The sequence below is a fragment of the Phyllostomus hastatus genome, unplaced genomic scaffold (assembly GCF_019186645.2).
Source record: "Phyllostomus hastatus isolate PE091 unplaced genomic scaffold, TTU_PhHast_1.1 phas_contig_150, whole genome shotgun sequence".
Classification (NCBI taxonomy): Eukaryota; Metazoa; Chordata; class Mammalia; order Chiroptera; family Phyllostomidae; genus Phyllostomus; species Phyllostomus hastatus.
In genome coordinates, this window is record NW_025333611.1 from 19,248,254 (window position 1) to 19,265,898 (window position 17,645).

The window sequence follows — 17,645 nt, forward strand, 5'->3', positions numbered from 1 at the left end:
CCTCAGTTATATTTTTTGTACAATGAGAGACGTCACAGCTCTTGTCTCATAAGAAAGACAAACTGTGATCATGCATTTAAAATACACAGTTTGTACTATGTTAATGTTAGTTCTATATTATACTTAGTAGTAATAGTAATTGTTATTGTTGCTATTGATATTCACCAGTGTCATTATCCACCGTTCCCAGCAGTAGGTGTAATTTTACAGCCTGCTCGCTCACTCAAAGCCATGGAATGCACATGAACAAGGCATTCCTACAGGGAAAATCGGAGACCCTTGTTCACAATCGATAAAGTGATAATGTCACTGAGGAGAGGAAGAAAAACTCCATCCTTGCTATCTGGGCGGAAAGTTGCAGGGACAGTTCGGTAAAATGTGAAAGAAAAATTAATTGTTTTAAATCCTCACCTGAGGACATGCTTATTGATTTTAGAGAGGGAAGGGAGGGAGAGAAACAGGGAGAGAAACATTGACACGAGAGAAAAACATTGATTGGTTGCCTTCTTGTACGTGCCCCGACAAGGGACTGAACCCGCAACCCTTTGGGTTACAGGATAATGCTCTAACCAGCTGAGCACACCGCCCAGGGCAGAAAATGGGATTTTTACTTACATTATCTTCCTTGCGTTTAAACGAGATCATGTCACTGCCTGGCTTAAAACCATCAATGGCTCTTCATGGCTGTGACATAAACTGTCACCTTGGGCCCTTCTGCCCTCACCTCCAGGCCTCTGCCCTGCCCCGGCCACAGGAGCCCCTTTCTGTTGTTCTGAAGCACACCACGTTCTTTCCACCCGCCCCGCCCCCAGAGCTGTTCCCTGTCTGTCACCTCTTGTCCTCTCCTCTTCTTATCCCTCAGGACGCAGCCCAAGTGTCCTCCCTCCAAGACACCGTCTCTCCCGCCTGATCTAAGTTAGCTCTTTCCGTCGTCCACGTCTCTGTGACTTTGCTCCATTTATTCCCTCCACACCACTTTATCCAAGTCTGACATCCTCTGGTTTATTTAGCAACTTATTGTCTCTTTTCTCCTGATCACAGCACAGGGCCAGGCCTGTAGGAAACACTCAACAAATATTTGTTAGCTGGGTTGGAGGAGAACCCAACCCCGAGCCCAACCCCGAGCCCGATCACAGTGCAGAGGGGATTCCCAAAGAGAACCTCCTGAAGCTGGCAGGGGCCCTGAAGGACACACAGTGAACTTGCTAGGAGACCTTCGGCGACTCACTCACAGAAAGAGGGAATGAGAGAAGTTCAAGAGGGAGGAGGCTAGATCACGTCTGGAGGGACTTGGGGAGAGGCCCAGAGCGCTGTCAAATGAGGAAGTGGAGCCCAGTTTTACTGTGTGGTGCAGGTGTAAATCCCCCCACACAACCTTCAGTGCTTTGGGAGTTGTTATTCCGTTTCCCAAAGGCAGCAGCATGCTGAGCCTGCTCTCCAGCAGAGAGGCGCGGTTCCCCGAGGAGGCCAGCCTGGGCTGCGCCACAGTCCCAGGGTAACGCAGCGCCTCTCTTGCCCACAGGTGTCAGACAGCGGCGTCCCTCCCCTTTCGTCGTCCACGTCTGTCAGAGTCCACGTCACGGAGCAGAGCCGCTACCCGCCCTCCAGCCTCCCACTGGAGATCTTCATCACCATCGGGGAGCAGGAGTTCCAGGGGGGCATGGTGGGCAAAATCCATGCCACGGACCGAGACCCGCAGGACACGCTGACCTACAGCCTGGCGGGAGAGGAGACCCTGCGCAGCCACTTCTCGGTGGGCGCGTCCGACGGCACGATCATCGCTGCCCAGGGACTGCCCCGCGGCCGCTACGCGTTCACTGTCACAGTCAGCGATGGCACCTTCACGACCACCGCGGGGGTCCACGTCCACGTGTGGCATGTGGGGCCGGAGGCTCTGCAGCAGAGCATGTGGATGGGCTTCCGCCAGCTCACCCCAGAGGAGCTGGTGAGTGATCACTGGCGGAACCTGCAGAGGTTCCTCAGCAACAAGTTGGACATCAAAAGAGCCAACATCCACCTGGCCAGCCTTCAGCCTGCAGAGGCCACAGCTGGGGTGGATGTGCTTCTGGTCTTTGAGGGGCATTCCGGGACCTTCCACAAGCTGCAGGAGCTGGCAACCATCATCACTCACTCGGCCAAGGAGATGGAGCACTCAGTGGGAATTCAGATGAGGTCAGCCATGCCTGTGGTGCCCTGCCAGGGGACAAGCTGCCAGGGTCAAATCTGCCAAGAGACAGTGCACCTGGACCCCAGGGTCGGGCCCACGTACAGCACAGCCAGGCTCAGCATCCTCACCCCGCGGCACCGCCTGGAGAGGAGCTGCTCCTGCAATGGTGAGGAATGGGCCTCCCCCAGGGCAGCCAGCACGGTGGGCTCGGCCCGCTTGACTCCAGGGATGGAGGTCCCAGGGAGGGTCTGCGGGGTAGTGACTGGGAAGTTTCAACAGGGCTAAAGGCCAGGGACCGCCACCATGAGGCCGGTGTGGCCTCACAAAACTTGGTCACATATTGATTGGCACCCTATTCCTGGCCACTTTTTGGAATTCTGAAAATAATGGTAAGAATACAAGAGGCAGTTTAGCATCATGGCTAAGAGTACAGATTCTGCCATCAAGCCACCCAGGTTCAAATCTCAGCTCTGCCACTTGCTAGCCACATGGCCTTAGGAAAAGCATTTAACCTCTCTGTGCCTTTGAGCTGCAGTAGGGACTAAACAAGTATTCAATACAAAGTGCTTGCCTGGAAGAGTGCCTGATATAGGAAGTGGCCAATAGTCAACATACTACCTACACTACCGCTGTATCACTGTAGCCTGGAGAATATAACTTGAAGGTTTAGACTAAGTGGCTCATGTTCAAGCCCCAGCTCTATCACTTCTGAGCTCTGTAAGTTTGGGGGTTTAGTAAAATCCTCCAAGCTTTAGTTTCTCATCCATAAAATAATGGAAGTACTATCATCTGCCTCCATGAACTGGTTTGAGGAATAAATTACTTAATGGATATAAAAGCACATTACCCCCTGGCTGGCCCGTAATAAGCAACCCATCAGTGGTGGCTGTCGTTCACAGGGTAGCAGTTATTGCTGCTAGGACTCTGCTGCCTGCCAGGCTCTGTGTATATGTTACCTAAACTCTGTGTCTCCACAGCCCTACAAAGCAGGGCAATAGCTCCATCTACAGCTGTAACTTAAATGTGGGGATTATATTACATTGGTTTGCCTGAAACTGTACAACCTCCCGTGAAGGGCTAGTTTTTCAAATACCTGTGCATCCCGCTCCAAAGCCTGAGCTCTCTGCCCAGCTCTTTAGAAACTCAGTTTTCTGATAGGGTTCATCCCAGTGGCCCTGGCATTAAAACCAATGCACATGGGCATTGGCAAAAAGAGAATGACTTTGCCTCACTATCGCCCCCTGCCTGGCATGGCCTACCAGCTCTGGGTCCACTGGTCTGCATTAGGGAAATTCTCAGATTTGTGGATTTTCTCTGGACCTCTTGGGTTTAGGCTGAGTGAGCTACTCTTCGGGCGGGAGCTTCCTTTCTTGTGTCTCTTGCCCCAGACTGGGTTGTAGGGGAAGCTGTGATGGCTGAAGGTTTTTCTTGACCATCTGGCATCGGACAACAGGTCCTAAAATTAAAGATTGTGCATATCACCCAGGGAGTATGTTTTTAAAGAGACCTGCTCCTGGGTGTCACCTCCAGAAACTTTTATTTAGCAAGTCTTGGGCGAGGCCTGGAATCGGCATTTTTAAGCAGCACTCAGTCCATTCTGAAGCAGGTGCTCCAAGGGCGGCTCTTTAAGAAACCCTAGATGGGCTAGCTCACAGACCACCAGAATCACTTGGAAAGGAGTCTGTTTGTTTTTTAATGTTAGGGGACTGTGACATGTAGAAATAGCCATGTGTCATAAGTGCACAGCTCGACAAGTTTCCACAAACCAAATCTGTCGGTGTCACCAGAACCAGGACCTAGATCAGGGATCGGAGCACGACCAGCATCTCAGACTCCGCCCCTGGCCTCTCCTGCAGTCCCTGCACCCATCCCGGGGAGTGTTCCAACAGACGGATTCCCACGTGCCCCCGGAACTACTGGCCACACTCTCTGAGGGCAGAGCCTGGCGCTCTGTATTTTCAAAGACTCTCTAGGTGATGCTGATTTTCAGCCAGGTTTGGGAATTCCTCACTTAGGTCACCTTCAATGTCCCATGCAGTAACGAGATATACTACAACGGAATGGCCAGCATCAGAGCCTCTTAGGATTTTATAATCCTGCATGCCTCAGGCTTTCTGGTTCTTTCTTCTCCTCCTTTCGGCTTTCCACAATTCCTCTTCCCTAGGTCTTGGGGCCTGTACCTCTAGTCTTTCCCCCCAAGAACTATAAGCTTGCTTATTCACAGGGACTTAAGATCTGAACTCACTTCTGGGGAGGGTGGATTTTTTTTTAATCTCAGGAGGGCAGTGCTTCATATAACACAGCATTGCTGTGTCCCACAGCACAAGGGGGTCCCACAGAATGCTTTTTGCAAGGACTATGAATAGGTGGTCCACATAAGAGGGTCCTGTGGTCATATAAGCTTGAGAAACTCAGTGTAGGTGAAGTTCCAGAATCCTTACGCAACTGCATATCAGCAATTCTGCAGGGGTTGGAGTATGCAGGACTTCACAGAAGTTTTGGCCACTCGATCTATCACATCCTTTATCACAGAGTCTCCTGGTAGTGTTTTATTTGGAAAGTGCTTACCCCAAATTGTTACACTCCTAATAATGGAGGTCTCTTGAGGCAAAAATAACCCCTGGGGATGTTCCCGAAATCACATACATATGCAAAATCCTCCCCAATTCTACTTCCTTCTTCCCCAAGGGAGGTCAGAAATAACATGGGAACAATGTAGGACAGGAATTTTGATTTCCACGCCCTTGATTGGTTACATTTCTGGCTTGGCTCCTGGTTTCTTAATGGGCTGAGTCAGAGTCTCTGACCCAGGCTGGGAGCCAAGGCAAGGGTCCCTGGGGCCAAAGGACGGTGTGCAGGGTGATGGCCCTGGTCGAACTGTGTGACCTTGGATACATGACCCCCCAGCAATGTTTCCTCATCTGTAAAAAGAGCAATGCCTCTGCTTGCCATACACGAGTTGAATGAGACAGTCAGTTGGAGGGCTGTGTGGGGACTGTTCACATGGCGGTCAGTGACCCCACTGTTTGTTTTTCACAGGTACTGCCGCAAGGTTCAGCGGTCAGAGCTTCGGGCGGTACAGTCCCCCAGAGACTCAGAACTGGCACATCCGTTTCAGTCTGAAAACACTCCAGTCACAGGCCGTTGTCCTGTTCAGCAATGGGACAGTGCATATCTCCCTGAAGGTAAGGCCCCTCCAGCTGAGAGATTTCGTGAGAGAGTGCCAGGCTGGGAAGGTGGGGGCGACATGAGCAGGGCCAAGAAGACCAATTTCTGCAAAGAAGCCCCTGCACGGTTTCCAGGGATGTTGGGTCAAGACACGAGGCCTTCCAGTCATGGCGGCCAAAGCATCCCACCTAAAGATATCTGTCCAAGTACAGCAGGCTGTTCTGTGAGATAGGAGGGTCTCTGAAGACAGGAAGACAGAAGGGTGGGGCCACCTGGCCCTAGGACTTTTATCACTTTTGCTGAGTAACAGAACACTGTTTCCAAAGAGGGGGAGGCTGGCTGCCAGTGGGGTGCTCCAGACAACAAACCCAGCGTTGCATTACATGGAAGAAAAAGGAACTTCCTTTCTAATGGTCTTTCAATCCTTCTGATTATGTCAGTCTCAGTTTACCTTCCTGATGTTAACACCTCTGGCACCCATGTCAACCTCCCACTTTGACCAAGAGAAACACACTTTGGCTAGAATTTAATTCAGTCAATAAGTATTTATTGAGCATCTACTAAGTGACAGGCACGGTTCTAGGTGTTTGGGTCCCATCAGTGAATAAGGCAAAAACCCCTCTTACTTTCATCCTACAGGGAAGACTGACAATAATCACAATAAATCAGGAAATTATAGGGTTCGTCTGAGTGTGACAAGTACTTTGGGTTAAAAGAAAAAGATAAAGGTTAAGGGAAATCAGGAGTCTGGGGGGTTGCAATTTTAAATAAGGTGGTCAGGGAAGGGTTTGTTGAGGTGATGATCAAATAATAATTGGAAGGGGGTAAGGGAGTTAGCTTAGACATCTGTAGGTAGAGGAAGTAGTAATTGGCAGGTGATTCCTTAGCGTGCTTAAGGAACCACCCAGAGAGGTCTGTATGGCTTGACTGAAGTGAGCAAGGGGGGCAGCAGTGGGAGGAGTTGAGGTCAGAGATGCAATGAACTGGGCCCAGATCAATAAAGGTCTCACGGGCCATTTAAGGACTTTGGCTTTTGTTCTGAGCAAAATGGAAGGCATCAGAAGGTTTTGAGCAGAGAATTAACATATGCAAAAAGGGTTCTCCTGGCTACTGTGCTAATAGTAGGCTTGGAAGAACAAAGACAGAAGCAGAGAGACCCAGTCAAAAAGCAGTAATTCCGGTGAGAGATGACGGCAGTTCGGATCAGGGTTATGACAGTGGAACTAGGAAGCAGAGGTCAGATTCTGAACAGATGTTGAAGGTAAGGCCAACAGGATGTCCTGGTCAATTGAAGGAGGGCTGGAAGAAAAAGCAAGGAGTAAGATTTTGTTTGGCCTGGAAAGGATGAGGTTGCCACCAACAGACCTGGGGGAGAATGTGGGTAAAGCAGGGCTGGGGCAGAAGATCTGGAGTTCTGTTTTGGACATGCAAGTTTGAAATGCCTGTTTGACCTCCGAGTGGAGCTGGATAAACAAGTCTAGTGTTTGTGAGACAGGCCTGGGCCGAGATGGGGATCACCAACAAGTGTAGATTAGTGAGTGAGTAGACCAAGTGTTCATCCTTGAGACCCTCAAGCAGTGAGGTGTCGGGGGAAGGGGAGGATCCAACACTGGAGATGGAAAGGAGCAGCTGATGATGGTGGAGGAAAAGCAAGACAGTATTGCACCGGGGAAGCCAAATGAAGAACCTGTACTAAGAAGGAAGGAGTGACATGCTGCTGAGAAGTCAACTAAGATGGGAAGTGATATTAACCAAACCACTGGATCTGGCAACAGAAGTCATCGAATACCCTGACGCCAGTGGTTTCAGTGTTGTGGTGGGTGGGGGTGGGACTTTGCTGCTAAGGGAAGCAAAGAAAAATAAGAAGTGATATTGGGCAAGAGAACTGGGTTCAAGTCAGCTTTTTAAAAATAATATTAGGGCAATAATGCTTGTACGACAATTGGGAGGATCCAGCAGAGAAAGAACAAAGATGCAGGAGAGAGGAGAGGCAGTGGGATCTTATCCTTGAGGAAGTAAGCCGGGGGGCGGGGTGGGGAATCCAGTGCAAGAATGGAGAGACCGGCTTCCACCAAGGTGGACAGAGGCGATTGTGAGTGTCTGCAAGTTCCCATCGGACTCCTGACAGTGAGAATGCGGAGGGAGGTGTTTGGGGTCTGAGGAGAGAGAAGTTGTGGAAATGGCCATCTGGGAGAGAAAACGGACTAAGGAAGACAGAACGATCGCTGAGCAGCATGAAGGGCTCACTTGAGGCTCGTGGCCATGAAACTAAAGGGAGACCCATGAGTAAGGCTGTGTGTTTCTGCACAGCCGTGTTGGCTCCAGGGTGCTCATACGGAATAGGGGGAGAGGTGAGTTTCACCAGATTTGTGGGTTTGCCAAGTGACTTCGACCAAGTGAGAGAGGGATGGGAATTTGGCTATGGAGCTTAAGCTGGGTTAGGAGAGGAGGGAGGACACTGCTGAGGAGGCAAGAGGCAGTGAAAAGATGGTGGGATCGATGGATTGTGGTCCTGGATAAAGTCAAAGGAGTTAAGGACAACGAGTTGAGTTGTATTTATTTTTGCCACTGTATTTCTCTATTTACTAGAGAATAGCAAGCTTTCTTTGAAGTAATAATGATACAGGCAGTACTGAATCAGGGCAAAAATCAGGAAGGGGGTGTACAAACGGCTGACTCCTGAAGACACCGCATTGTGTCGTCAAACTGCACCCAGAGAAGCCCTGCCCAGCCCGTGGTGACCAGAGAAAGGTCTGACCGCCAGCTGCCCCTGCTTCTTAGGGTGAGGTGAACTGAAATGTTTGAACCTGATGGTTCTCAGACTTTTTGATTTCAGGACTTTTTCCTCCTTAAAAATGATTGAAGATCCTAAGGATGTTTTTATTTATATGGGTTATATATAGTTACAAACATTTTCAGTATTAGAAATTAAAACCGACAAATGTTAAAATCTTTATTTGTTAATTCATTTAAAAATAAGAAAGCTGTTCCATGGTCACATAAAACTATATTTTTATGAAAAACAATTACACTTTCCAAAATTTGAAAAAAAAGAGGCATTGTTTTACATTTTTAAAAAGCTCTCTGATGGCTGGCCTAACAGAGGACAGCTGGCTCTTCACATCCCTTCCGCCCCATCAGGTGTGACGGTCTCCATTGCACGTGCGAGAGGATGAGGGTGGAAAAGGCAAATAATATCTTAGGTCAATTACGAAAATAGTTTCCCCTTGCAGATCCCCTCAGTAGATCTTGGAGACCCACTGTACGAACTGCTGAACTGTTGAATAAGGGAGTGGTAATGAGAGGAAGGTTTTGGTATCCTTCAAGGCCAATGTTCAGGAATGTAGAACATGGGAGAGGCCTGTGGAGAAGAATCCACAAGATGGCAAGGCATCCCTGGGCCCCGATTTCCTCATCTGTGAAATGTAGAGGTCATTGCTGCCCAGACCATCCCATGGAGTGCAGTGAGGGCCAAATAAAACCATAGACAAGACAGCACTTTGAAGGCATTGTTTATTCTCTACAAACACGCTACCTAGAACAGCCTTGGAAATCACCAAACACTACCCCTCCCACCCACGAATACACAACCCACATTCTTCCCGCTGGCAGCCTGAGAGCCGGGCCTTTTATGAGGACTTGGCTCTGCTGATGGCCGTCTGGGTTTTCTTTGCAGCTGGTCGATGGAGCGCTCCAGCTGGAATACCGCTGCCCTGGTGGCTTCTCTGCCAATCTTTCCTCCTCGCTCCACGTGAATGACCAAGAGTGGCACTCGGTTCTGGTGAAGGAGACGGATACCTCCATTCGCCTGCTGGTTGACAGCTCAGGCAACGGCTCCCTCGTGCTCCCAGAGAACTGCCAGGGTGTGCGGCCCGGAACAGACCTCTTTCTAGGCGGCCTCGTCCTCTCTCCTTCTCCCGCAAACGTCTCCCAGGGCTTCGAAGGCTGCCTGGACGCAGTCATGATCAACGGGGTGGCCCTGGAGCTGCTGGCCGGTGGCAGGAAGGCAGCGGGCTTGCTGGAGAGGCAGGCCCTCACCCAGTGCTGCCTCCGCAGTGAAGACTGCAGCCAGAGCCCATGTCTCAACGGTGGGACATGCCTGCGGACGCACGGGACAGGTAGGGGCTCGGGGCTGACACCAATGCTTATCCCAGCAGGCTCTTCAGAGGACCCTGGCCTGTTGGACTAGCACTCATGTATCACTATTGAATTTATAAAGCATATTCTTTCATCACAGCCCCATGAGGGAGGGAAGGAGGGGAGAGAGCCATTGATAGCCCCATTCTGCAGCTCAGGAAACTGCTGGGCTATGTGAGGAAAGCCCAGAAAGGTAAAGGAGCTTGCCCTGGTCACATGGCGGTTAAATGGGAGAGGCATGCTCTGGGTCCAGATCTCAGAAAAACACTCTACCCCGATTCCAAATGTCCTTCTCTTTTCCTTTCTGCCTGGTGTGTAACAGGATGAGATCTGCCAGGTCTATACTAGCGAAGCCAGGAGTCTTAATTCTCACTCAACAAGTCTTCCTTTCTAAGAGAGTGTCTTAGATTTCTAAGTCTCCTTCTCCTTTTTGGAAGGAGGAAGGGTGTGAATGGGGGCTCTGGTGTAGAAGGCTGCATTCGTCACAAACTTCAGTGCCATCACTACTCTGTCCTCATTCTGACTCAAGCCCCTGTCATCGCTCCCCTCTTCCGCTACGCCAGCCACCTCCCTTCTGCTGCTTCTCTCCCTCCACCTGCATCCTCCGGGGGGCACTTTACGTTAAACGGCTGGTCTTTCTATGGTGCAGATCTGAGAATGTCGCTTTTCTGCACAGAACCTTGTAGTGTCTTCCCCCTGTTGTTTGGAGAGAGTCCCAATTCCTGATTCCTGCGTATGGCTCATACCCCGACGCCCTGGCCCCTCCCCTCTCCCGGCCCTGCAGCTCCCACGCCCCCCTTTTCCAGCAGGTGCGCCCACCCTGGCCTCATTTTAATTCCCGGGACTTGCTGCACACACTCTCCTTTAAGCCTTTACACATGTTCTCTCCTCCGCCTGAAACACCTTCCTCCTTGCTCCTCTGCCTTTTTGTCTGACTTTTACTCACCCTTCACGTCTCAGCAGAAATAGTGCCTGCTCCAGGAAACCTCCCCCAATACTTCCCTTCAATAAAACTAACTTTTATGATAATCACTAATATGCTGACAGTATATATAACTGTCTAGGCCTGAACCCCACTATTGCCACTTACTAAGCTGCATGGCCTTAAGCAGATGTCCCACACTCTCCGTGCTTCATTTCCTCACCTGCCATCCACTTATACCTGCCCCCTGATGAGGCTGACAACAGTAAAAGATCTCGGAGTTGTCACGAGGCTCCAATAGGCCCCTCCATGAGGATTCTCACTTAGAATCAGTGTTGTCTGGGTAAATGAGGAGGCCATGCATTACTCTTTTGATGCCTGTTGTCTGCAGGGCTGTAAGTTCTTTGAGGGCCGGGATCAAGTCTTCTTGTCCAGTAGGGTACCACTGCCTAACGTGGTGCCTGGCGCTCAGCCTGGACTGCCTGACTGCGAGGCCAGTGCACTCTCACCTCCCCTCTCTTCCTCCCAGGCTATGTCTGCAAGTGCCCCCCACAGTCCTCTGGGGCACACTGTGAACAAGGGGAGAACTGCACGTGGGCAGCCTGCCAGAAAGATGGAACCTGCACCTCCTCCCCTGAAGGGGGCAGGTAATCACAGGAGAGGGCACGTGCCCCTGGCCCCTCACCTGGGTGTGGCACCCTTGGGGAATGAGCTCTGCACTCTGAACTCTGGGAAGGCCAATGGGAAGCAGGGGACCGAGTGCTCCAGGACCTGGCTTCCTGGCCTTTTCCGCAGGTCAAGGCCTCTCCCTCTGACCGCCCGCTTCAGAACACTCTGGGAGAGGCAGGTGCTTGTTAATAAGGTATTTCCCGAGCCCTGTTCTGAACCTGCTGAATCAGACTCACCAGGCTGGGGCCCAGAAATCTGCATGTCTAACCAGCTCCTCAGGCCGTTCTGATCTTTGATAAAGTCTGGAAATAGCTGAAGTTTTTAGTCTTTTGCTCTAGACTGTGACTTCCCAGAAAATGACCACTTGGTGCAGGCACTGCTATGGGTCACGAACCCCACTGCAAACTACCTGTTATGCTGGCCTGAGGGTGGGGGGCGGTGCACGTGTTGCAAGAGAAGGCAAACCATCTAAGGGTCCTAGAGATCAAAAGGTTTTGGCAATTATCTGGTTTTATTGGCTCCCCACCTTATGAGCCTCTAAAAAATCATGAGGGAGACTGGTGAGAAAGATACATCCCTGGACCCACTAATTTGGAAACTCTAAGTTATGACTCCGGGGATCCATTTTTTTTTTTTTACAAACTCCAAAGGGAGCCCTTTGCCATCAGTCTGTGCCTAAGTGAGCTAATGATGTAGTCCACTCACTCATTTTACAGCGGGGGAAACTGAGGCCCAGAGAAGGAGAAGGCTTACCCAGGATTCCTCCGTGAGTTTATGACCCAAGTGCTCTTTCTCAGCAACTGGCGTTCCCAGCCGCACCCCACTCACTGCTCTGCAGGACGAAAGGCTCTCCATTTGACAGATGTGTGGGGGGACATTCCTTGGCTGAAAGCAGCATTTGCATTTTAAAATAGGAACTTGGGGAGGAGTTAAACGCCAAAGGACAAACTGTTGGTGCTGAAATTTCGGGCACTGGGAGATGTTTTGGACTCACGTAGAATGGAGCGAATTTTTCAAAAGTGGGTAAAGCCAGCCGTAGAAGTCTCCTAAAGAGCCTTATGTCACAGAACACTAAGCTGAAGGTGACCTGGGGGATCATATAATTCCAGGGGCTCTCTCTGAAAACGCTGCCCGATGTGAGGTCTGTGCAGAGCTATGGGGGTCCCTGTGACCTGCTGGTGATGTCTGGTGGCCATTGTTGAGTGACTGCTAACTTGCATCTGGGCCCCTGACACTGTAGCTAGAGGACAGCCAGGTGTGCTGGCTGCCTCCATCACGTTTTGTGGTCGGAAACCTGATCTCGGTGGTGGAGAGTATATCCGATGTCTGGGTCTCACGGGTGAACCTAATGGATGTGCTCAGAGTCCACGTCAAATGGTCGTGAATGAGGGTGTAGCTGAGTCCTACGCATTACTGGTAGAGGGTGGAACGTTCTGCAGTTGGTACGTATGTCTGATAATCGTATACAATTTTTTGGTGGGAAATTGGAGAGGGCCGGCTTGAGTGCAGGGCTGTCCATCCCACTGATCTTTGAAAGAGGGGACATGAGAAGGAAGTGACTCAGCCCCCTGCCTACTTCTCTGTCTCAGCAGCTGTGAAATTAAGGCCAGTGGCTGCGTAGAAGAATACTGCCTGGTCACCCCTGACATCAAAAGAGGGGACTGGGGGCAGCAGGAGATTCTGATCATCGTAGTGGCCCTACTGGTCGCCGTTGTCACCACTGTTGGGCTTCTCTTCTACTGCCGCCATTACAAGTCTCACAAGCCCGTGGCCATGGAAGACCCAGACCTCCTGGCCCGGAGTGTTGGCGTTGACACTCAAGCCACGCCTGCCATTGAGCTCAACCCCCTGAGTACCAGCTCCTGCAACCACTCGAACCAAGTAGAGCCCAGCAAGACCTCAGGTCCGAGTGAACTCATCACTTTTGGACCCAGCTCCAAGCAGCAGCCAGTGGTCTGCAGTGTGCCTCCCAGACTCCCCCCCGCCTCGGTTCCTTCCCGCTCTGACGACGAGCCCATCATGAAGAGGACCTGGTCCCGCGAGGAGATGGGTCAGTATACCCGGAGGCCCTTAGCCCTGGGGACTGGTGGAATGGGGGTGGGAGACCTGAGCACCTCATCATTGGAGGCACAAGGGATTTTGGGCACCTTCAGTCAATCCCTTGGAATGGCGTGTGAAGGGGTGTGTTCAAGGCCACAGTGCACTCGTGGACTGGAACAGAAGCCAGGTCTCTGGACTCAGAGTCTGTGGCTCATTCTGCTGCATCACCATCCAGTCCTCTAAATTCTAAGACACTCCGCAGGTCTGATGTGAATGGCAGAAACCTACAGACTCTGGTTAGGAATGGGAGGTAGAAAGGAGCCTCCTTTCTACCTCCAAGGGGTAGAAAGGCAGCTACTGCACATGGGGGCCCTTCAAGGAAGGGAAAGAAAGAGAAGCCGCCGTCCAACTTTCTGGTTGCCAGGTCTGGAGGCGCAGCCCCTTAGGTGAGACCTGGCTGGCGGAGAGGAGGCACCTTCACCCCCTCTCCTGTCTGGCTCAAAAGGAGGTGACTATGCAAGCACTTTATAGTTGCTGGCATATCCAGCAATAGTTAAAACAGGTATTTTCACTAACTTTTTGCCAGTGGAGTAGCTAGGGACCATAAAGATGCAGTGACCTGTTCCAACTCACCCAACGATTCAGTAGCAGGGGCACAAGTGGGACCCAAGACACACCCCATCCCATCCCGCTCTGTGATACGTGCCATCACACCTGCTTCGAACCGTGTGTCTGTTTCCTTCAGATAAGGACAGGAAACCCACCAGCGAGCCTTGGGGTGCAGCTGCTGGGGGTGGGCAGCATGAAGCCATCCACATCATTCCCTGTTCATTGACCCTTCGGTCAGTCACGAGACAGACTGGCCTTGGGTTAAGCTTCTAGCCTAAAACTTGGCCCCAGTGGATTCTAGATATCAACCTAAGCTTCCAGAGACAACACGCATAGACTGGCCTCACATCCACCGACTCCTGGGGCCATCTCTACCTCTGGCTAAGCTCTATATAGCAACTATCAGGCCAGCTGGAACCTTCTCCAGGGCAATGCAAAGCTCACCCTATACTGCTATTCTCTTTCAGTGTACCCCGGAGGAGCCACAGTCTGGCCCCCCACTTACTCCAGGAAGGAGCGCTGGGAATACCCCCACTCTGAAGTGACCCCGGGCCCTCTGCCGCCCTCGCCTCCCCGGCACCAGAAGCCAGCTGTGATGCCAGAACCTGCTGGTCTCTACGGGGGGTTCCCCTTCCCACTGGAGCTGGAAAACAAGCGGGCACCCCTCCCACCCCGTTACAGCAATCAGAACCTGGAAGATCTGATGCCCCCTCGGGCCCCCAGTCCCCGGGAGCGCCTGCTGGCCCCCTGTCTCAATGAGTACACAGCCATCAGCTACTACCACTCACAGTTCCAGCAGGGAGGGGGAGGGCCCTGCCTGGCAGAGGGGGGCTACAAGGGGGTGAGCATGCGCCTCAGCCGGGCTGGGCCCTCTTATGCCGACTGCGAGGTGGGGGGTAGGCTTCCCACAGGCCAGGGCCAGCCCCAGGCACCCCCCAACTATGAGGGCTCTGACATGGTAGAGAGTGATTATGGGAGCTGTGAGGAGGTCATGTTCTAGCTGTCCTCAGAGGAGAGCAGTGGGAGGCCAAGGACTTGGCACCTTCCTCCGGTCTCACAGAGAGTGGGTGGAGCGTGGCTGGGACGATGGGAGGGAAGCCCCTGTACCCATTCCGGGCTGCCACACTTTGAAATGTGCTCTTCCAGACCCACACCTGGTCCCTGAGGACAGAGGGAAGCAGAGGGTAGAGCTCCAAAAACAGTACTGGGGTCCCCAGCAGAGAGGGGATGCACGGAGCAGTTGCCCTGGAAAACCAGGAAAAACTGACTCCTGAGATGGGCAAGAGGCGGCCTGTCTCTGATGTGCCATCTCTCGGCGCGCAGGGAGGAGGGGCCTGAGCCACTGGGCGAGCTCCGCTGGGGCGTATTTGGACACCTGCCCGCAGGCAGCTCCATTCTGGAGGCAGGGGCAGGTTCCTGCCTCACAGGCTACCGCTACACGCACTACAGAGCCCAGGCCCCAGGGTCACTGACCTTGGAGGGCCACAGGGTGTCCTCCTGGGCACTGAGAGGTGAGCAGCAGGCGGGCAGTTACCGAAAGTCACCTACACACCCTGCCTCATTCGTATGTCCACGGCAGCACCCGCTCCGTGCCAGGCACGGTGCTGGGCATTGGGGATGAGGGCGACAAGGGTGCCTGAGGAGCATCACTTTGGCCTCAGTCTCCTAGAATCTCTAATCCAAATCCCAACAAAGCAACTTGCTCCGCCTCTTTAAGTCACGTGACTTTCTATCAGCCAGGGCCAGCCGGGATTTGTGAGCCCTGGACCTTCTTTGTGAAAGAATTCAGACCTCATGGAACTCTGGGTTCTTCATCCCAAGTTTCTGAAGCACTTTGGGACAAAGGAAGGAAGGACATAATTCATCATTTAAAAAAATTTTAGGCACTTTTCAACCTTGCTGTCTAGATGAGTTGCCCCAAAGGGAGTTTTCTTCTGTAGACACAAGGGACTCGAGAATGTCCATTCAGAGAGGGTGGAGGCAAGGAGTCGGAGAGCAGTGTGTCCAGACTGGGCACCGGGCCCTCGCTTGCCCCAACATCTCCAAGTGTTACCTGCAGTGACTCAACCCTATGCACAGAGGTCAGTGTGGGCACATGTCTGCACATGTGGGCACCTGTGAATAATATGTCTGTACACATGTGTAGAGTGTATGTAGCCAGGAGTGGCAGCGGCCAGAGAATTCTGGTGGCCTCGCTACTTCCCCTCCCCCCATTCCTTTCTCTGGTCCATTGCTTTTTCACGTGTTGTTTCTGGAGACGAAAGTCAAAAGGAAGAGCAACAGAGACTCTCACCCACAGGGCTGCTGCTGACAGGGGAGGAGGGCTGTGTGGGTGAGGGCGTTGGTGTGTGTGGTGCGTGGTACGTGGCTGTGTGCGTGGCTGTGTGCATGAATGGCGGTGTACGTGGTTTCAGTGGTTGTTTTTTTCAACAATAAAATATCTTTTTTACTGTTATTTTCTGTGCCACTTACCCTGTTTGGGGTTGAGTCAAAGAAAGTGCACAAGGGCCTACAGGCCCTTCCAAGCTGAGGTGCACATTCCAGGGGACCCTAGAAGTTACCCCCAAATCCAGCAAAACAGCTAAAATAAAGATCCCTAAGCCCTACCTCAGAACACAAAATTAGAACCTCTGGGGGTGGGGCCCAGAACACTGGAAAAAAATGCCTCCAATTCTGACACAACTGTCCACAGCTAGCGGAACGTCCGCTGACCAGTCCTGAGACCAGAGAGCCGGTCCCCACCCCAGGCTCTCACCGCGGACTGTGGCTCTGGGTCGGGCTCAGGTCCAGACCCGTTCTCACTCAGGCGGGTGGGGCCTGGCCTCTCGTTTCTCAGTAAAACTAAGACAGTACGTAACACCTACACCCTAATACTGTTCTGAGGAATACACACAAAGAACTTACAGCAGCACAGACAATAAATGGTGATTTAATGCTAAGATATAATACCCGGTAGTATGCAGGTAGCAGTAACTTGTCAGAACTGTGCAGGAAATGACAAATAACCTAGTCCAGTGTTGCCTAAATTTCTGTTGTTGTACTAGCCACTTTTATGATTTGGCCCTGAGAGAATACTACCTGTACTATTATTTACTTAATATTTTTCTTTTAGCACATTTAGGTTTTTTAGGGTTTTTTTAAAGATTTTATTTATTTTTAGACAGGGAAGCGGGGGGAAAGAGAGAGAGAGAAACATCAATGTGTGGTTGCTGGGGGTCATGGCCTGCAACCCAGGCCTGTAGCCTGACTGGGAATCGAACCTGCGACACTTTGGTTCACAGCCCACACTCAATCCACTGAGCTACTCCAGCCAGGGAGGTTTTTTAGTTTTTTACTCCCTTTAAAACAATAATACCCATGAGCTGAAAGATTTGCAAGTTTTATCCAGCACACGTGAAAATCCACTACCTCTCAGATTTTAAAAAATGACTGTCCTGGGGCCCCCTAAGTCACCTCCGGGAAACACTCATCTAGTCCCAGCATTCCTCACCCCGAGACCCACAGAGGAGGTGTGTGTCCGAGGTGTCACAGCTAGGACTTCACAGGGACGAGACCCAGCCCGAGGAATCCCCCTACAAGACTCCTCTCTCAGCCTCTGTCCACCCAGCCCACCTCTGCACACACCAGGCCCCGCCTTCCCTTTGTCCTCTGGAGACTGCACCTTCATGGACCAGCCACCAGAGGGCTCTCTGAGATCAAGACCCAGCCCACCAGTACTCAAAAGATTTTTTCAGGGAAATCCTCTCGCTTCAGGCCACTGGGGCTCCAAATGCCCTGAGAATGACACAGCATAACAGCGGCAGAGAAAGGCAGAGACCCGGGGCTTCTGACTTCCAGACGGGGCGTTTTTACAGTCACCGCAGTCATCCTCACAACCCCCCTCACTAGCACTTGCTGTATGTGGGCACTATGCAAGCACTCGGCATGCAAGCA

At 51.8% G+C, this 17,645-nt stretch overlaps 1 protein-coding gene across 3 annotated transcripts in view; it reads left to right on the top strand.

The window, feature by feature from the left end:
• FAT2 (FAT atypical cadherin 2) overlaps window positions 1-16,134 on the top strand; it is a 70,962-nt gene extending 54,828 nt beyond the window's left edge. For 2 of the 3 annotated variants that reach the window (XM_045820185.1, XM_045820168.1), the window contains exons 19-24: window positions 1,523-2,333; window positions 5,207-5,352; window positions 9,012-9,453; window positions 10,924-11,041; window positions 12,653-13,113; window positions 14,180-16,134. In XM_045820185.1, the coding sequence (XP_045676141.1) occupies window positions 1,523-2,333; window positions 5,207-5,352; window positions 9,012-9,453; window positions 10,924-11,041; window positions 12,653-13,113; window positions 14,180-14,712 (2,511 nt within the window). In that variant the 3' untranslated portion in view covers window positions 14,713-16,134. The remainder of the gene's footprint in view (window positions 1-1,522; window positions 2,334-5,206; window positions 5,353-9,011; window positions 9,454-10,923; window positions 11,042-12,652; window positions 13,114-14,179) is intronic. The other variant, XM_045820176.1, reaches the window with a different exon arrangement.
• The last annotated feature ends 1,511 nt before the right edge of the window (window positions 16,135-17,645 follow it).